This window comes from Saccopteryx bilineata, chromosome 7, assembly GCF_036850765.1.
Source record: "Saccopteryx bilineata isolate mSacBil1 chromosome 7, mSacBil1_pri_phased_curated, whole genome shotgun sequence".
NCBI lineage: Eukaryota > Metazoa > Chordata > Mammalia > Chiroptera > Emballonuridae > Saccopteryx > Saccopteryx bilineata.
This window is the reverse complement of record NC_089496.1, coordinates 60,404,238-60,423,195: the sequence shown is the minus strand read 5'-3', so window position 1 is coordinate 60,423,195 and position 18,958 is coordinate 60,404,238. Positions and strand designations below refer to the sequence as shown.

At 56.1% G+C, this 18,958-nt stretch overlaps 1 protein-coding gene across 1 annotated transcript in view; it reads left to right on the top strand.

Moving 5' to 3' along the window:
• Positions 1-858: 858 nt before the first annotated feature.
• ATP10A (ATPase phospholipid transporting 10A (putative)) overlaps positions 859-18,958 on the top strand; it is a 93,733-nt gene continuing 75,633 nt past the window's right edge. The window contains 1 exon segment of the mRNA XM_066239457.1: positions 859-1,441. Coding sequence (XP_066095554.1) covers positions 987-1,441 — 455 coding nt within the window. The 5' untranslated portion in view covers positions 859-986.

The window sequence follows — 18,958 nt, the reverse complement described above, 5'->3', positions numbered from 1 at the left end:
TGTGGAAAGGGGACGCCCCCCTCCCTTCTGCCATGCGGGAATATTCTCCACTCTCCCCGTGAATGCTGAGGGGAGCCCTTCACCCCAACCACCAGTTCTGGCCCTTGAGAGACACCCTCCTGCCCCCCCTCCCATTTCGTCTCCTTCCTAACATCCATCCTCAGTTCCCTGCCTGGATCACAGGGTCCCCCTCAGAACCACAGTCCACAAGGCGCATTTTGTCCCTCCGCGGCAAGCAGGTAGGAAAAGAGACAGAAATACCTGTAAAACAGAGCCTGCCTTTTTTTGTCAACAGAGACACAGCCCTCCCTTCGATTAAGAATTTTTTTTTTTTTTTATAACATCCTATTTAGAGAAAGTCAGAAAAGCAGGGTGGTCCTGGGAAAGAAAAGAAAAGAAAAAAAAAAAAGCCTCTTCCACCCAAGTCCTGACTCTTAAAGTAGATGGAGGCTGGGCAGAGGCAGGGGCAGGGAAAGGGGGTCAGAGGCCAGGGGCATCGCGCCTTTTTGGGGGAGGAGGAACGGGGTGTGTCCAGGGCAGATGTCCTGGGCACGGAAGATGGAGGAATCTGAGCCCAGGTCCGCGGGTTTCGTTTGGATTTTCATTCGGGAGGGGGAAGTGGCTCCAGGAGGGGCCCGGGAAGGAGGAGCCTGGCCTCCGACCCTTCGCACCGCCCCCTTCGGCCCCGGGGCCCGCGCGCGTCTCTCCACGTTGGCGCCAACGGGCGCTTCTGGGAACGGAAAGCGGAGCGGCTCCCCAGTTGGCAGCGCGCGTGTTTGTGCTTCCCGCTATCCGCGGGCCAGGCCGGGCCGGGCCGGGGCTGGGACTGGGGCTGGGGCGGGGCGGCCCGCGGCGGAAACGGCCCGGGCGGCGCGCTGACTGCTGTCCTCGTGCGTCCCGCAGGCGGGGAGCCTGCGCCGCGCCGCGCCCGCGCCGCCGGCGATGATTACCTAGGAGGCTGGAGCGGGGCGCGGCGACACGCGGCCATGGAGCGGGAGCCGGCGGCGGCCGAGGGGCGCGCGCACCCGGGCGGGCGGCGAAGACGGAGGCGGCGGCGGCGAAGGAGGCGCCGGGAAGGCAGGACGCGCACGGTGCGCTCCAACCTGCTGCCGCCCCCGGGCGCCCAGGACCCCAAGGACGCGCGCCTCTGCGGGGCCGCCCAGCCTCTGGCCGACAACCGGCTCAAGACCACCAAGTACACGCTGCTGTCCTTCCTGCCCAAGAACCTGTTCGAGCAGTTCCACCGCCTGGCCAACGTCTACTTCGTCTTCATCGCGCTGCTCAACTTCGTGCCCGCGGTGAACGCCTTCCAGCCGGGCCTGGCGCTGGCTCCCGTGCTCTTCATCCTGGCGGTCACGGCCTTCAAGGACCTGTGGGAGGACTACAGCCGCCACCGCTCGGACCACGAGATCAACCACCTGGGCTGCCTGGTCTTCAGCAGGTGAGTCGGGCGGGAGAGGGGCGCGGGCCCCCGGAACTTGGGGACGGGCGCGCTGTGACTGGCGCCGGGACGGCTGTAGGACGGAGGAGAACGTTGCGCCCTTCTGCGCCCAGGGACACAGAGGCGCGGGAAACTTTAGGCGCAGGGGCGCAGGGTGGGTACCCTGGTCCCCGATGGCCACTCAGACTCGGCCTCTGAACGACATAGAACGATCCCAGGGCTGGAACCTAGCGGCTGCTGGGCTGTTGTCGTCCTCAACCACTCCTGCCTTGTAAGGTAAAAGGAGGGAAATCTCTGCCCCGGGCGCCCTGGCCTGAAAGTTTCTGCCTCTGGCTTCGGCTACTAGACTTCGCGGGCCGGGGTGTTTTTAATAGCTTGAGCAACCAACCAACGAAGTCATAAGTACATCTCAGTCTTAGGACGGCAGAGTGAAAAAAGTAGCTCCAGGTTCCGATGCCCCGCGCACCAGGTAAAGGACAGCGGGGGGGCCCAGCAGGGCCCGGCTCTTGTGTGAGCTGTGAGCAGACCACCCCGCGAGGCACCATCCCACAGTGCAGTTTCATTTTCTTAAAGTTAAACCCCAGTTTCCAGCTGGAAAGGCTGAGGCCCTGGCTGGTTAGCGCCTTCAGTTAGACTCAGCAGTGGTGGTCAACCTGGTCCCAACCGCCCACTAGTGGGCTTTCTAGCTTTCATGGTGGGCTGTCGCAGAGCAACCAAAAAGATAGATTTAACTATAGTAAGTTGTTTGATAAAGATTTATTCTGCCGAACAGCGAAAATCCGACATAGAGTACTTGGTAAGTAATTATTATTAGATGCTTTAACTTGCTGTCACTCTGCTTTATAAATTTTATAAAGTTACTTCCCTACTTTATAAATCACCATGACTGTGGAACCGGTGGACGGTTAGAAAGTTTTACTTCTCGGTTGGCTCAGTGGTAGAGCGTTGGCCTAGCGTGCGGAGGACCCGGGTTCGATTCCCGGCCAGGGCACACAGGAGAAGCGCCCATTTGCTTCTCCACCCCTCCGCCTCGCTTTCCTCTCTGTTTCTCTCTTCCCCTCCTGCAGCCAAGGCTCCATTGGAGCAAAGTTGGCCCAGGCGCTGGGGATGGCTCTGTGGCCTCTGCCTCAGGCGCTAGAGTGGCTCTGGTCGCAACATGGCGACGCCCAGGATGGGCAGAGCATCGCCCCCTGGTGGGCAGAGCGTCGCCCCATGGTGGGCGTGCCGGGTGGATCCCGGTCGGGCGCATGCGGGAGTCTGTCTGACTGTCTCTCCCTGTTTCCAGCTTCAGAAAAATGCAAAAAAAAAAAAAAGAAAGTTTTACTACTGACAGAGATACAGAAGTGGGCGGCAGGTATGAAAAGGTTGACTACCCCTGAGTTAGAGCGTCTTCCAGAAACATCAAGGTTGCGGGTTCGATTCCCCTGTCCGAGCACACACAGAAGGAAGTGGCCGGTGAATGTGCCACTAAGCGGAATCTTTCTCTAAAATGAATCAATAGCATGTTATTAATAATGATAACACTATTGTGAACGGAGGGGAAGACTGAGTCCCTGAGGGGTTTGTGAGTCCTGCCTGGGCCCAGGACCAGGGAGCATCATTCCACTGGGCACCTCCTGTCCCCTCGCTCTGAACCTGCACATTCCACTGGGCACCTCCTGTCCCCTCGCTCTGAACCTGCACATTCCACTGGGCACCTCCTGTCCCCTCGCTCTGAACCTGCACATTCCACTGGGCACCTCCTGTCCCCTCGCTCTGAACCTGCACATTCCACTGGGCACCTCCTGTCCCCTCGCTCTGAACCTGCACATTCCACTGGGCACCTCCTGTCCCCTCGCTCTGAACCTGCACATTCCACTGGGCACCTCCTGTCCCCTCGCTCTGAACCTGCACATTCCACTGGGCACCTCCCGTGAGTTGGGGGTTCTCAGGCTGGGCCTATCCAGGATGTCTGCTGTCCCTTCTTCCTTTATCCTCCACCCCCTGCAGGGGTCGTCAAACTTTTTATAAAAACCGCCCACTTTTGCAGTGCTGGTCAACCTGGTCCCTACCGTCCACTAGTGGGCGGTCCAGCTTTCATGGTGGGCCAATCGCAGGGCTGTTTGGTTGCGCGGTAGGGACCAGGTTGACCAGCACTGCAAAAGTGGGCGGTTTTTATAAAAAGTTTGAAGACCCCTTAAGCTGTTTATACGCAGCCGAGCCCACCTGCAGGTCGTAGATCTCAGGTGTTGGCTTCCATTGGAAGCTCAACCTCGTCTTCCTCCTCCCTGTTCACTCTGTGTGGGTCTTGGCGCAGGGGCTAATTAATACGGGGCCTCCCAAGTTCAAGGACACGAGCTTTGTCCAGCCTCCCTCACATGTGAAGTCCCCTGAGTTCTCGGTGTCAGATTGTCCTGCTCCCCCCCCAAAAAAAAAGATGGGGGTCAGAATTCTTCATGCCTCTTAGGAGAGCTTCGATGAAGACCATGACTACGGACCTGTTCTTGCCTTTGAGTATCTCTGACCCTCTTACCTACGCAGGTCAATGCTCCGTACTTATTTTCCAAATGCATCCAGAGGTTCAGAGAGATTAAGTAACCTGCCCAAGGCCACACAGCTGCTAGGTAGTGGTCCTGGGATTTGACCCAGGTCTTTCAAACTCCACAGCTTTACCAATATTCCTGTGCTGGTGCTTCTCAATTAAAAAAAAATTTTTTTTGTTGATTGATTCTTAAAGAGAGAGGAAGAGAAAGAGACATCGATTTGTTGTTCCGCTCATTCATGCCATCATTGGTTGATTCTTGTATGTGCCTTGACCGGGGATGGGACCCACAACCTCAATGTCTCAGGACAGCATTCTAACCAACCGAGATACCCAGCCAGGGCCTTGGGTTCTAATGTTATAAAGTACTGCACCCCAGATTCTGAAAGGCACTGTACCTCACTTCATCGAGTCCACATAGAGACTTCACCCAGTCCAGATGAATTTTGAAGAGTTTTTTTTTTTTTTTTTTTTTTTTTTTTCTTTTTTCATTTTTCTGAAGCTGGAAACAGGGAGAGACAGTCAGACAGACTCCCGCATGCGCCCGACCGGGATCCACCCGGCACGCCCACCAGGGGCGACGCTCTGCCCACCAGGGGGCGATGCTCTGCCCATCCTGGGTGTCGCCATGTTGCGACCAGAGCCACTCTAGCGCCTGGGGCAGAGGCCACAGAGCCATCCCCAGCGCCCGGGCCATCTTTGCTCCAATGGAGCCTTGGCTGCGGGAGGGGAAGAGAGAGACAGAGAGGAAAGCGCGGCGGAGGGGTGGAGAAGCAAATGGGCGCTTCTCCTGTGTGCCCTGGCCGGGAATCGAACCCGGGTCCTCCGCACGCTAGGCCGACGCTCTACCGCTGAGCCAACCCGGCCAGGTGAAGAGTTTTATTAGAGGAGGAGATTTATTAAATATGCCGGCCGCATATGGCTGTCACAGGGCATCTGCAGGCCCAAATTGTGCAGTCCCCAAAAATAGTTCAGTGGCTGCTTATACACCCTTGATCACACACGGGCAGGGGAGAGTGTGACAATGATGGCACGAGCTGACAGCATTTGTTTAGGGCATGAGGCCCCCCGAGGCCGTTTATCCTGCCCCCCCCCCCCCCGCCATACTTCCAGAAGGGGCACCTCTTTCATTGGTGGCCAGTGAGAGGAGCACTGTATGTAGCAGCCCTCCAACGGTCTGAGGGACAGTGAACTGGCCCCCTGTGTAAAAAGTTTGGGGACCTCTGGTTTAGGGGATACACAGAAACATTAAGACTTTCAAGGTAACACAATCAAAGACGTTTACAAATCTTTCAGGGTTCCTCTTCCCTCACTAGCCTTGAGGTATTTTACTCACAAGATTCCAGGAAAGGGAGGAAGTACAATCAATGCCAGGTGGTATGTAAATTCTGCCTCCTATTGAAAGGGAAGAAGTTTCTCAGTTAACCTTAATGATCCTTTCAGAGAACTTAAAACCAAATGACCCTAGTCGTCCTTGTAAGTCAGGAGACTTCGACATTCCTTTTCCTCCACTTTCCAAGGACAGGACAGGAAAGCCTGACCTTTTCCTCCTAGAATATCAATATTAGTTGGCAGCTTTTTGGTACCTTACAACAGTGATTCCCAACCTTTATTGGGCCATGGACCGGTTTAATGTCAGAAAATATTTTCATGGACCGGCCTTTAGGGTGATGTTGGGCAGATAAAATATATTATGCTCACTTCATTAAAGATGGCACTGCCCACATGGAGGCACGTCACCCGTCACCCAGGTGATATTAATGTGTGTTGGGGGCGGGCTGTGGGCAGGCAGGATCCTTGTAACCTGGGGCTTGGTTTTAGGACTAAGCCTTTCCCACCCTTTTTGATGTGGGGTGGTACAATCCAATCATGCCTCAGATAAGTGACTTTGTATTAGAGACCTCCCTATTTTGTATATTGTATTAAAGGTCTGGATTTCTACACTATAAAATGGGGGCAGAACGGGAGCTTGCTCTCTTGGTTCCTGAGATTAGAGGAGAGAGCCGAGAGGAGAGGAGAGGAGAGGAGAGGAGAGGAGAGGCCACGTGGAGGAGGCCAGGAGAAGCAGCCAAGATGGTGGAGTGCTGAGTGAGAGGCCAGTTTGTGCAGAGTTTGTGCAGGGAGAAGGAAGGAGATGGGGAACAGAGGTGAATAAGGCTGGTGAGCTAGAAACCTTTGATTCTAGGAAACTCGGAGAAGTCAGTAGCTTTGTGAGCACTGAATGAGTGGGTTTTGGAGCCCAGTGTGTGTTTTTACTTGCCCGCCGGGTGCAAGCTAGGATTAAAGCTAATGGCACATCAGCTTTTGGCTCCGTTGTTTCTTTACCTAGTCTGTCCGAATCCAATGCGAACCTGCATGGGACTGGCTGCTGTGATGGTGGCCTTGGCTACTGGCTTTACAGGTGGGACGGATAAATGTATCACGTGACCGAGACAAGCGTCAAGAGTGAGTCTTAGACGGATATAAAGAGGGAATCTGGTCATTTTTTAAAAATAAAACATCGTTCAGACTTAAATATAAATAAAACGGAAATAACGTAAGTTATTTATTCTTTCTCTGCGGACCGGTACCGGTCCAGAGCCCTGGGGTTGGGGACCACTGCCTTACAACACGAACAGAAATCACTCGAGGAGTTTATTGATGAACCTAAGAGCTGTCAGACTCCATTCCCCCACGTTTCTGACCAAACTCGCCTGCGATCAGGCCCCAGGAATCTGCGTGTTTGGTGCGCACACAGGTGGCCCTTGTCCGGTGGCTCCCACTGTCCTGCTTGCTCTCGGGGACAGCCCACCCAGCAGCCGGCCAGTCGGCAAACCTGACATTGCTGGAAACGGCCGTGGGGTTTCCTGGCTCCTGTTCCCTGGAAGCCTGAAGCCAGAGCGGGCGGGGCTGCCCCCCCCCCCCTCAGCAGTGTCCCCAGTGCCAGGGCTCCGCGCGGCCTGGGTCTGCCGTCTGTGCTGCACACGCACACTGCCTGTTGTCGGGCAGCTCTGTCCCTCCTGTGAACTCCTTGTGAAAAATACTTGGGCCTCAAGAACTTACTGCCTCTCAGTTGACAAAGTGCTTCCCACCCGGGATGTGGGCACCTCCACCCCCATCTCTCGGATGAGAAACCCGAGGTGGGGAGGGGACCCAGAGCAGCTGTCTGGATTCCGTGGCCTTGGGTGACTTCATGAGGCTTGGAAACCTTCGCCTTCCTGTCACATCACTCCCGCCCTTGGCCCCCAGCTCTGCCCTGAGCCGAGTTATCTGAGGGTTGGAACGCCCTGTGGGATGAGGGTGTCTTCAGGAGTTACCAGAAACCTCCCAGCTCCCAGGTCAGATTCCTTGAATACCTTCCTGGGGAGAGAATGGCCTCTGGCTGGGGTGGGTCCCCGGGTAGTCTGCCCGGGTGTGAGAGGGGGGCCTGTCAGGTGACTACCACCCCTCCCAGAGGCCAGCTGAGCCTCCTCCCCGGCCAGACTCTGGCTTAGTGTTTTCAGGACTGGGTGCAAGGAGTGAGGGTGTCTGAGCCTCCAGAGATGCTGGGGGACTTGTGTGCCTGTTGCATTTCAGGCTGCACCTGTGTCTGCCTCCCACGGCCTGCCTGTTGGCTCCCACTGGTGTCCTGAGCTGGTCCTCACTGAGCCAGGCCCCCCCGCCAGGCTCTGGAGGTGCAGATGAGGAGGCAGTACTCTGGGGACCGACTGCACGCTGACACGGTTCCGTGCAGGGTCCTGGGTGGGTGGGTGGGGTCTCTACCTGGGGATGCAGGATGCAGGGCCCTGGGTGGGGGGTCTCTACCTGGGGATGCAGGATGCAGGGTCCTGGGTGGGGGGGGTCTCTACCTGGGGATGCAGGATGCAGGGCCCTGGGTGGGGGGTCTCTACCTGGGGATGCAGGATGCAGGGCCCTGGGTGGGGGGTCTCTACCTGGGGATGCAGGATGCAGGGTCCTGGGTGGGGGGTCTCTACCTGGGGATGCAGAATGCAGGGTCCTGGGTGGGGGGTCTCTACCTGGGGATGCAGGGTGCAGGGTCCGGGGGGGGGGTCTCTACCTGGGGATGCAGGATGGGATGCAGGGCCCGTGCAGGGTCCTGGGTGGGGGGTCTCTACCTGGGGATGCAGGATGCAGGGTCCTGGGTGGGGGGGGTCTCTATCTGGGGATGCAGGATGCAGGGTCCTGGGTGGGGGGTCTCTACCTGGGGATGCAGGGTGCAGGGTCCTGGGTGGGTGGGGGTCTCTACCTGGGGATGTAGGATGCAGGGCCCGTGCAGGGTCCTGGGTGGGGGGTCTCTACCTGGGGATGCAGGATGCAGGGTCCTGGGTGGGGGGGGTCTCTACCTGGGGATGTAGGATGCAGGGTCCTGGGTGGGGGGTCTCTACCTGGGGATGCAGGATGCAGGGTCCTGGGTGGGGGGGGTCTCTACCTGGGGATGCAGGATGCAGGGTCCTGGGTGGGGGGGGTCTCTACCTGGGGATGCAGGATGCAGGGTCCTGGGTGGGGGGGGTCTCTACCTGGGGATGCAGGATGCAGGGTCCTGGGTGGGGGGGGTCTCTACCCGGGGATGCAGGGTGCAGGGTCCTGGGTGGGGGGGGTCTCTACCTGGGGATGCAGGGTGCAGGGTCCTGGGTGGGGGGGTCTCTACCTGGGGATGCAGGATGCAGGGTCCTGGGTGTGGGGGGGTCTCTACCCGGGGATGCAGGGTGCAGGGTCCTGGGTGGGGGGGTCTCTACCCGGGGATGCAGGGTGCAGGGTCCTGGGTGGGGGGGGGTCTCTACCTGGGGATGCAGGATGCAGGGTCCTGGGTGGGGGGTCTCTACCTGGGGATGCAGGATGCAGGGTCCTGGGTGGGGGGGGTCTCTACCTGGGGATGCAGGATGCAGGGTCCTGGGTGGGGGGTCTCTACCTGGGGATGCAGGGTGCAGGGTCCTGGGTGGGGGGGGGTCTCTACCTGGGGATGCAGGATGCAGGGTCCTGGGTGGGGGGTCTCTACCTGGGGATGCAGGATGCAGGGTCCTGGGTGGGGGGTCTCTACCTGGGGATGCAGGATGCAGGGTCCTGGGTGGGGGGGGTCTCTATCTGGGGATGCAGGATGCAGGGTCCTGGGTGGGGGGTCTCTACCTGGGGATGCAGGGTGCAGGGTCCTGGGTGGGTGGGGGTCTCTACCTGGGGATGTAGGATGCAGGGCCCGTGCAGGGTCCTGGGTGGGGGGTCTCTACCTGGGGATGCAGGATGCAGGGTCCTGGGTGGGGGGGGTCTCTACCTGGGGATGTAGGATGCAGGGTCCTGGGTGGGGGGTCTCTACCTGGGGATGCAGGATGCAGGGTCCTGGGTGGGGGGGGTCTCTACCTGGGGATGCAGGATGCAGGGTCCTGGGTGGGGGGGGTCTCTACCTGGGGATGCAGGATGCAGGGTCCTGGGTGGGGGGGGTCTCTACCCGGGGATGCAGGGTGCAGGGTCCTGGGTGGGGGGGTCTCTACCCGGGGATGCAGGGTGCAGGGTCCTGGGTGGGGGGTCTCTACCTGGGGATGCAGGGTGCAGGGCCTGGAGAGGCTACTTAGAAGCTGGCATGAGTCTGAGGACCAGGGAGGACGTGGCTAGAAGGGCAGATGCTGCAGGAGAGGGACCTCAGGGCGGGGCAGGTGACAGCTTCAGGCACCCTGAGAACACCACCAGGTCACAGAACCTGTGAGGGGGCGAGGTGGACGCCCGCAGCCCAGGGTGTGGGGCAGCTGGCATCGGGCGCTGACCTCTTGGGCGTCAGACCCGAGTTGGCTCGGTGCCTCTTCTGCAGAGACCGCGGGGAGTCTGGGCGTCGTCTGCTCCGGTGGACCCACAGAGGGCCGCACACCAACACCGTGGGAATACAGACAGCGCGCCCGTTAGTGGGGTGGGGGGACCTGGCCCGCAGGCGCCGTCTCTGCAGTGTCTTCTCTGGGCCATCGCCGTGTGTGCCCTTGTTGACGTTCTGTTTCCGAGTGGCGTGGGCCTCGGGCCCCTCCCCGTGGGAATCCCCGATCCGGGCTAGTTAGAGACGCAGCCTCCCCGGCACCCCTCCCACTGCGCCTGCGGAACATTCTGGAGGTGGGCGCTGCTGTCTCCATCACAGCTCCGTTTGCACACAGGGGTTTGAGGAGAACTCGCTGTTTGCACACCCTGTGTTTGGGAGAGGCCTCTTGAGCATCCTGGGTGATCCTGGAAGCAGGGGGTGGGAGTGGACGAGTCGGGTCCTGCCTGTGTCCCCCACCCGGTGGGAGGATCACCCTGAGTACCCATCCCTCGGCTGTGTGGTCTAGTGAGGAGAGCAGGCTGGGGAAGGAAGCTCTTCTGGGTCCCAGAGTTCCCCTCGGTGCCTGCAAAGGCTGGTGGGAGGTGCCACTCTCTCCGGGTCCACAGGTGGAAAGAAAGGGGGCGCCTGAGCTGATTCCCACCCCCAGCCCCCTGTGCACCCAGCAGGGCGTTGAAGGTCACTCAGGTCACTCAGGTGTCTGTTCCCCCGGCCTGAATGTTGCCGGTCACTTTCCTGTATCACGTGACACGTCGTTCCTTCCGACGGTCTTTCCTTGGACCCTGGGAGGTGGTCCAGGTGCCTTGAGACCTTCCTCGGGTTCAGGTCTGATGCTTTCTTTTCCTTCTGGTCCTTGTCACACCTCTCTGTGGTGGTGCACCGCTATCCAGAGAAGGAGCATCATTGTCTCCTCGCCTCGCTCTCGGGATGGGAGCGGCCACTGATGGCCATCGCTTCCTTCTGTGCGTTCATCACAGGTCGCAAAGTCAGGGCGCCCCAGCACTTTTGTTCATGTATTGGGGCGACTTTTATGAAAAGACAACTTCCCTTCTGTTCAACCTGGGGTCCCCAGGGCTGCCACTCAGGGAGGGCGGGGGGAGGGGGTCAGTGCTCAACTTGCGGCACTGGCTTCTTCCGAAGGAAACTGACTGGCTTTTCTAAGACTTTCAAACTCCCCCCCCCTTTTTTTTTTGTATTTTTCTGAACTAAGAAGTGGGGAGGCAGACAGACTCCCGCATGCGCCCAGCCGGAATCCACCCGGCATGCCCACCAGGGGGTGATGCTCTGCCCATCTGGGGCGTCGCTCTGTTGCAACCAGAGCCACTCTAGCGCCTGAGGCAGAAGCCACAGAGCCATCCTCAGCACCCGGGCCATCTTTGCTCCAATGGAGCCTTGGCTGCGGGAGGGGAAGAGAGAGACAGAGAGGAAGGAGAGGGGGAGGAGTGGAGAAGCAGATGGGCGCTTCTCCTCTGTGCCCTGGCCAGGAATCGAACCCGGGACTTCCTGCTCACTCCCCCCACTGACTGTGTCAGCATCCCCCGCCTCCTCATGGCCACCGGAGCTCTCTGGGATTTTAATTTTTTTATTTTTTCAGTTGATAAATATGCCGTATTTTCCTTTGAATCTTGGTACCTTCCAGTGAACTGAGAGAGGGTTTCCTCCTCACGGGGCGCACTCCCTGCACAGGGACCCTGTGCCCCCCGCCCCCACCTTGTGTGAGCTCTGGAGTGCTCTGCACACCCCTGGAGCCCTCCCTCCCCTCCCTCCCAGGCAGGAGGGTCTCCTCTGCACCCCAGGTCTTAGTGTCCTTCCCCTGACCCAGCCGTGTCCACGATGGACGGACCGCTCTGTCCTGGCCTCTGGGCCACTGTGGGACCAGCCGTGTCCCCCCGTCCCCCGTGGGTCCTGCCCCGGGCATGCCGATCTCTGCTTGAGTAGCCCGTGATTTGATTTGGAGGGGACCCGGTGCATGGATTTAACTTGAATGCCTTTGCCAGGGTCACATGCTGATGTCACAGTCAGGGGTGGTGACCACAGCAGCACGAACTGGGGTGTCTCTGCCACCGTTCGCTTCTATGCTGCTCTGGTGAACTTCTCCTCAGGAAGGGGCGTGGCGGGTCTTCCGCACAAGGTGGCACTGCCCAGGGACAGGTTTCTGCGGACCCTGGCCAGGCGTTGACCCACGGCAGGCAGGAGCTGAAGGAGTTGCGGTCAGCTGAGACCGGGTCAAGTGCTCCTTTGAGTTCTTGTTGCCTAGATACAACCCAAGCCTTTATCAGGGACTTGTGAGATTGCTGTGGGGTCCTGAGGCAACCTGCCTGCTGGCCTGTGGGGGCTGCTGTGGGCCCACCCGAGGGGCGCGCGCGTGTGGAGGGGGGAGGTGGGGCTTGTCACCGTCACCCCCACGGGAGAGGGGCCAGGCTGGCTTCGTGACGTTGAAGCCGTGACTTGGCCTTCGTTGCCGTCTGTCAAGTTTTTCACCGTTTGTTTTTTTTTTTCACGGATTCTTAGTCTGCGTCCTTTACGGAAACCGCCCACTGGTCTATCTCTGAGCTCCTCCTGAGAGTGCCCGCCGACGGGGTGGGACCGAGGACATGCTTGGCTTCACCTGAAGGTGCCACTTTTCCCCTGCACTTGGGGATTACTCCTGGGTCTGCTCAACCCTTTGACAGGTCATCGACACAGTAACAGGTAATCAGAGGAACAGGGACATAGCCCCAGCCCTATTCTATGTCTCATTCAACAGATGAGGCTGAGCGTGTGTCCCCAGAGGGTGAGAGTCCTTGGGGCCACAGTGCTGGCTGCTGGGACAAGAGCCACACCTGCCCATCCCCTCGAACACCCACAGCCCCCTGTGGGACAGCCAGCCAACACCTGGACGGGCCGGATCTCCCTTCTGCCACCCACGGTGCACGGGTTGGAGCACAGCCAGGGTGGGACTTGATCTGTCTCTGTCACCGTGGGATTCTGTAGGTCCCTTTGAAAGAGGCTGGTTTCCACTTCTCTCAGATTTGAAAAACTTTCAGGGGCACAGACACTGTTATTTCACGCCCACCGATTACTCGAGAACTTAATAAGTTTCTCTAAAAATAGGACATTCTGAACATGAACCTGTTGATAGGCAGAAACAACACACACACACAAAATCTCTCTTAAAAACTTCGTGATCCTGGACCGGAACCTTGGTTAGTTAGGCAGGACCATGAAAATCCCTTTTATCTGTGTCGGGACTGAACTTGAGGGCAGTGTTTATGAATCCTGTCCTTTGTAGAAGGCCCAGCTGGCTCGGACAGGGACTGAGGTGGAGAGAAACCGGAGGCTTCTTAACTCAAGGTCATGTCTCCCTCAAGGCAAACTCTCTCCCCTCTCTTTGAAAAAACGTGCAGATCGCCAGGAAAAGGACATACCACCCCCTGGGAGTCATCAGTGTTACCAAAGTCTGGATGACAGGGGAGGACTACCTCAGGGCGTGGTGGCTTTGGGTCATGTATGTATTCTTGACCTTGTGGCTCCTTCCCTGTTGTTGGCATTGTAGAGGGAAGGTGTCACCTCCACCTGGGGCGGTTTGCAGAGGGTGATGATGTTGTCAGGGTAGAGGGAGACTGCAGAAGACCCCCTGGGACCTGAGGGAGGGTTCACCGGGGACAAGGGGACTCCAGCCCTTTCCGACGAGGGCTTGCTGAGCGTTCTTGAATTTGGTTGTCCTGTCCCAGCCAGAAAGAGCTTCGAGAAACGGCATCCAGGGTCAGCAGGGTTCGTGGTGAGAGCAGCAGGCCACGGTGGGACCCCCCCAGAGCTTCAGATGCCGGGGTCGCATGCTGGTTGGTGGCCGTGCGTGTGTGTGTCCTCGTGTTGGGAGTGAGTTCCCTTTGAATATACTTCCGCCAAGTTCAGCGTTCCTGATGAAGTCTGGAGAAATGGGGTCTGGGAGGCTTGGGGAGGGATGTTGAGAGAAGCACTTCATTCAGAGATTTCTAAAGGGGCTGGTGTGTGTGTGTGCGTGTGTGTGCGTGTGTGTGTGTGTGTGTGTGTGTGTGTGTGTGTGTACCGGCGTTTGCTGTGATGCAGGGTGCCGAGGATAGGTCTCAGCACAGACAGGAATATCTCCTTCTGCTCCAAATCACTTGACTGTGCACCTGAAACTAATACAGTATGCCAGCTGGGGTCTTTTTTGTTTATTTTATTGATTTTATTATTTATTTATTTATTTTATTTATTTTTGTATTTTTCCGAAGTTGGAAACAGGGAGGCAATCAGACAGACTCCTGCATGCGCCTGACCGGGATCCACCCGGCACGCCCACCAGGGGGCGATGCTCTGCCCACCTGGGGCGTCGCTCTGTTGTGACCAGAGCCACTCTAGCGCCTGAGGCAGAGGCCACGGAGCCATCCTCAGCACCCGGGCCAACTTTGCTCCAGTGGAGCCTTGGCTGCGGGAGGGGAAGAGAGAGAGAGAGAGGAAGGAGAGGGGGAGGGGTGGAGAAGCAGATGGGCGCTTCTCCTGTGTGCCCTGGCCGGGAATCAAACCTGGGACTCCCACACGCCAGGCCGACGCTCTACCACTGAGCCAACCGGCCAGGGCCTATTTTATTGATTTTAGAGAAAGGGATAGAACAGGAGAGAGACAGGAACATCTGTAGGTGCCCTGACCGGAGACCGAACCGGCAACCTCTGCACTTGGGACGATGCTCTTAACCAACCGAACCTTCGGGCCAGGGCCCAACTTTTTTTTTTTAAAAAACATCGAAGGACAGCAATGCAGAGCATGTCTAAAGATGCAGAAAATTAAACGTTGGTCTGCATCTGGGTTCTGACACCCGGTTCCTGGGTGAGTGAAATGCGGTCTATGCTAAAAGGGGGGAGTCAGGGGCCATGCCCAAGGCTGTACCTGGGATGCCGTGCAGAATGGTCCCAGTTGGGCCCCCTCAGGCGTGCACACTGACAGGCTTGGCTGGGAAGGTGTGAGCCGGAGAGTGGCTTTGCTCGGGGCGTGAATCGTCACCCCTGCCCTTGCTGGGATGTCCGGCGTGTTTGTTCACCGGCTCCTTTGCAACCGACGGTCCCCGCTGTGGCTCCCGGAGGAAGAGGAGGGTGTCCCCTGCCTGTGTCTGACGCACAGCAGGTGACCTGAGATGGTAGGACAGGCACCTGCCAAAGTTCCAGGCCTCCGAGCTCCTAACGGCTGATAATGAGAACTCTTGCAGGTGTTGGTTTCATACTGAAAAATCAAAGTATTGCCGTTTGTGGGGTGGCCGAGGCAGGGCAGACACGCACCTGCTGAGCCTCAGGAAAGGTGTGTCCCGGTGGGGTGCACACCTGGAAAGGGCGGGGACCCCGAGGCGGAGCAGAGTGGGTCTTCACACTTCCTTTACAGCTACTGACCAGAGGGAAACGCCTCGGCCCTCTGGCCTTTCGTCCCCTCAGTGAATTCACGGTGGCCTCGTCTTAACCTGACTACTTATATCTGCAAAGACCCATTTCCAAATAAGGTCATGTGCCGAGGCTCCCGGTAGACATGAGGTTTTGCAGGACAAGGCTCAACACACGATAATTGCCATAGTTACCTACTGACACCTGCAAATCTGTGTTGGGGGATTTCCCTCCCTCCCTCCCTCCCTCCCTCCCTCCCTCCCTCCCTCCCTCCCTCCCTCCCTCCTTTCCTTCTTAAACAATTCCATTTGGTGCTGAAGAATGACTTCCGAACAGCAGAAGTTAGTGTGGCTCTTCAGAAATCCGTGGCAATGCGTGTTTTCTAGATGTTTCCGCCCAGATTGGGCAGTGAGGGTGGTGCCCGTGAGATCCTCTCTCAGTTCAGGGACAGCGTTCTGTTCTCTGGTGACAACACCTCGTTCCCGTCACCATGCCTGGCACGGCGTAAGAGTTACAGTTAGAGCCTGACCAGGCTGTGGAGTAATGGATAGAGCGTCAGCCTGGGATGCTTGAGGACCCAGGTTCAAATCCCTGAGGTTGCCGGCTTGAGACGGGGTGGTTGGCTTGAGCGTGGGATCATAGACATGACCTCATGGTCGCTGGCTTGAGCAAGGCGTGCTCAAGCATGCTCGAGTCATTTACTCTGCTGTAGCCCCCAGTCAGGGCACATATGAGAAAAGCAATCAATGAACAAGTAAGGTGTTGCAACAAAGAATCAGTGCTTCTCATCTCTCTTCCTTCCTGTCTCTCTGTCCCTGTCTGTCTGTCTCTCTGTCTCTCTTGCTAAAATAAATAAATTCAGTTAGAGTTTCTGCATAAAGAGAAAAACAGAAAACATGGTACTGTACATTAATCTGTATGGTATTTGGGGGGCAGAGGGGTGAGAATTCTAGAAGACACTCACGAACTGTAAGTATTTTGAGGCTATTGTAAGAGCAACATTGATCCCTTGAACTCCGTGAAATGTTGGCTTACCCATCTCTGCATGCTGAACATGTGCTTTTAGAGAATTCCCAGATGTGAGTGTAGCCCCTCCTAGGGGTCACCCGCCCGCTGCGTTCCATGGCAGACGCTCCCTGGGTGAACTATGTCCGTGAATGAATCCGGCATTTCTTGGAAGCAGAAGGCACGGCAGTGATCACCCCACAACGTGTGTCGAGGACATTGGGGAGGAGTCGACCACGGAGGCCCTGGCCACCACACACAAGCCTTTGAGATGACTGAGCTCCTTAGGAGGGAGGGAGAGGGTGTGGTGCAGAGACAGCGAAGATTTCCAGACAGGCGGACAGACAGACGGAGGAGGAGAGGGCGGGCGTGTGTGGTGGGGAGCTGGGTGGGCGGCTGGGAGCCCTGCTTGCATGCCGTGGCACATGCGTCATGTGCCCCAAATATAATCTTGGCTCTGAGTAATAAGGAAGGGTCAGGCAGTCAGATGAATAGAAGTCTAGCCACAGCCCCTGGCCGTGAAACCAGAGAAGCGTTGCTGTGTCCCCACGAGGCCACTGTTAGCTCAGCTCATCAGTTTGGGTGTCTTATAAGCGGATTCCTCAGATTTGAAATACCAATTGCCTTAGTTGTTAGAGATTGAAGGTGACACGTTTCCTAAAGCCTTTTTTTTTTAATTTTTATTATTGATTTTAGAGTGAGAGAGGAGTAACAGAGAGAGAAACATCGACTTGCTGTTCCACTCACCTATGCATTCTTGGTTCTTGTAGGTGCCCTGACCTGGGATGGAACCCACAACTTTGATGTATTGGGGTGACGCTCTAACATGAACTGAGCTACCCAGCCAGGTCCCTAACGCTATTTTTTTTAAAGGGCCTAACTGTTAAAAGTGAAGAGAGACAATCTTCAAGTGTGATGCCCTTGTGGGGCAGCTCAGGTGTGGGAGGATGAGTGCTAATCCTGAGTTTTGGACTCAAGGCGCCCAGACAGCAGACAGAGAGGGGCTAACAATGTTTCTGCTGCTCAGAGATACTGTTGCCAGTGTGGTTTCTATAATTTCCCCAGTCCCTGTGTGTCAGTTTGTTAGTATGTTTCCTTTGTTATAAAATATCCTGCAGAAGTATGATTTTTAAGGGAGCCCAAAGTGTCTGCTCTGAGGCTTGCCCCCTGCATTCCATTGCGTGTTCATTTTTGAACTGGTCACACATCCTAGCAGGGTGCCTGTGGTCTGTTCTGGTTATTTCCTCTGGATACATTCCTAGGGGACCTATGTCTTGAAGGCAAAGCCCCTTTTGGTCCTGGCCGGGTAGATCTGTTGGTCGAAGTGTCATCCCAGTACAACCAAGGTTGGGGGTTTGATCCCCAGTTGGGGCATGTACAAGAATCCACCGAGAAATGCATAAATGAGTGGAACAACAAATCCATGTTTCTCTTTCTCCCTCCTTCCTCTCTTTCTCTAAAATCAGTAATTTAAAAAAAATATTTAACCCTTTGAGTAGTACGTCCTTGTGCCTCCTGTCCATCCAGAGTACGATCGTACAAAAATTTTTATTTTAAAAAATATGCAAGGCGCCTGACCTGTGATGGTGCAGTGGATAATGCATTGACCTGGAAATGCTGAGGTTGCCGGTTCAAAACCCTGGGCTTGCCTGGTCAAGGCACATATGGGAGTTGATGCTTCCAGCTCCTCCCCCCTTCTCTCTCTCTGTCTCTCTCTCTCTCTCCCCCCCTCTCCTCTTTAAAAATGAATAAAGAAAAAAAAAAAAATATGCAAGGCAACGTTAAAAGGAAGGGCAAATGTGCATTCTTCTTGTTTCCATAAATTGGTTATCAAACAAACATGATTTTCAGTTAATAAAACTGGAACCAGAACTAATTTCCTTTTTTTGAAACAAAAACTCACTTCAGGGGTCAGCGAGCATGAAAAAAACTCACTACTCAAAAGGGTTAAAATCATAAATAAAATAAAAATCAGTCTTTGGGGAACAGAAAGGAAAAACTTTTAAGTTTATTTGGGGTTTTTTCCCCCCTATTTTTTCACTTTCATTTTAAAAGCCAAGCCAGAAACACGACATAAGACTTGCCATTTTATTTTATTTATTTATTTTATTTATTATTTTTTTTCTGAAGCTGGAAACGGGGAAAGACAATCAGACTCCCGCATGCGCCCAATCGGGATCCACCCGGCACGTCCACCAGGGGCGACGCTCTGTCCATCCGGGGTGTCGCTCTGTTACATCCAGAGCCATTCTAGCGCCTGAGGCAGAGGCCACAGAGCCATCCTCAGCGCCCAGGCCAACTTTGCTCCAATGGAGCCTTGGCTGCGGGAGGGGAAGAGAGAGACAGAGAGGAAGGAGAGGGGGAGGGGTGGAGAAGCAGATGGGTGCCTCTCCTGTGTGCCCTGGCCGGGAATCGAACCCGGGACTCCTGCACGCCAGGCCGACGCTCTACCGCTGAGCCAGCCGGCCAGGGCCTTATTTATCATCTGTTTCATTCTTCTCCACGTTCTTCTGTTCACTAACTTCAAACGTTTTACAATTCTAAAACTTAAATAATGTCAACAGGAAAGAAACGGGGATATGTCCTCGTAGAAAGAGTTTTAGTTTCCCTGTAAGATCATTCGTGATGGGCATTTCAGATCTCCTGCCATGGAAACTTACGGTTAAAAAAGATCAAAGTCTTTTTCTCCTTTTTCTTTCTTTTCTTTTTTTTTTTATTAATGAGCCACAGTTGTCAGATGAACTCACAGATTATCAGCCCAGAATTGGAAAGGTAACATTTCCTTATATTTTACAAGAGTTGGAACTAAAAACGTCCATTTAAAAAAGCACAGAGGTATTATTGTACTTGAG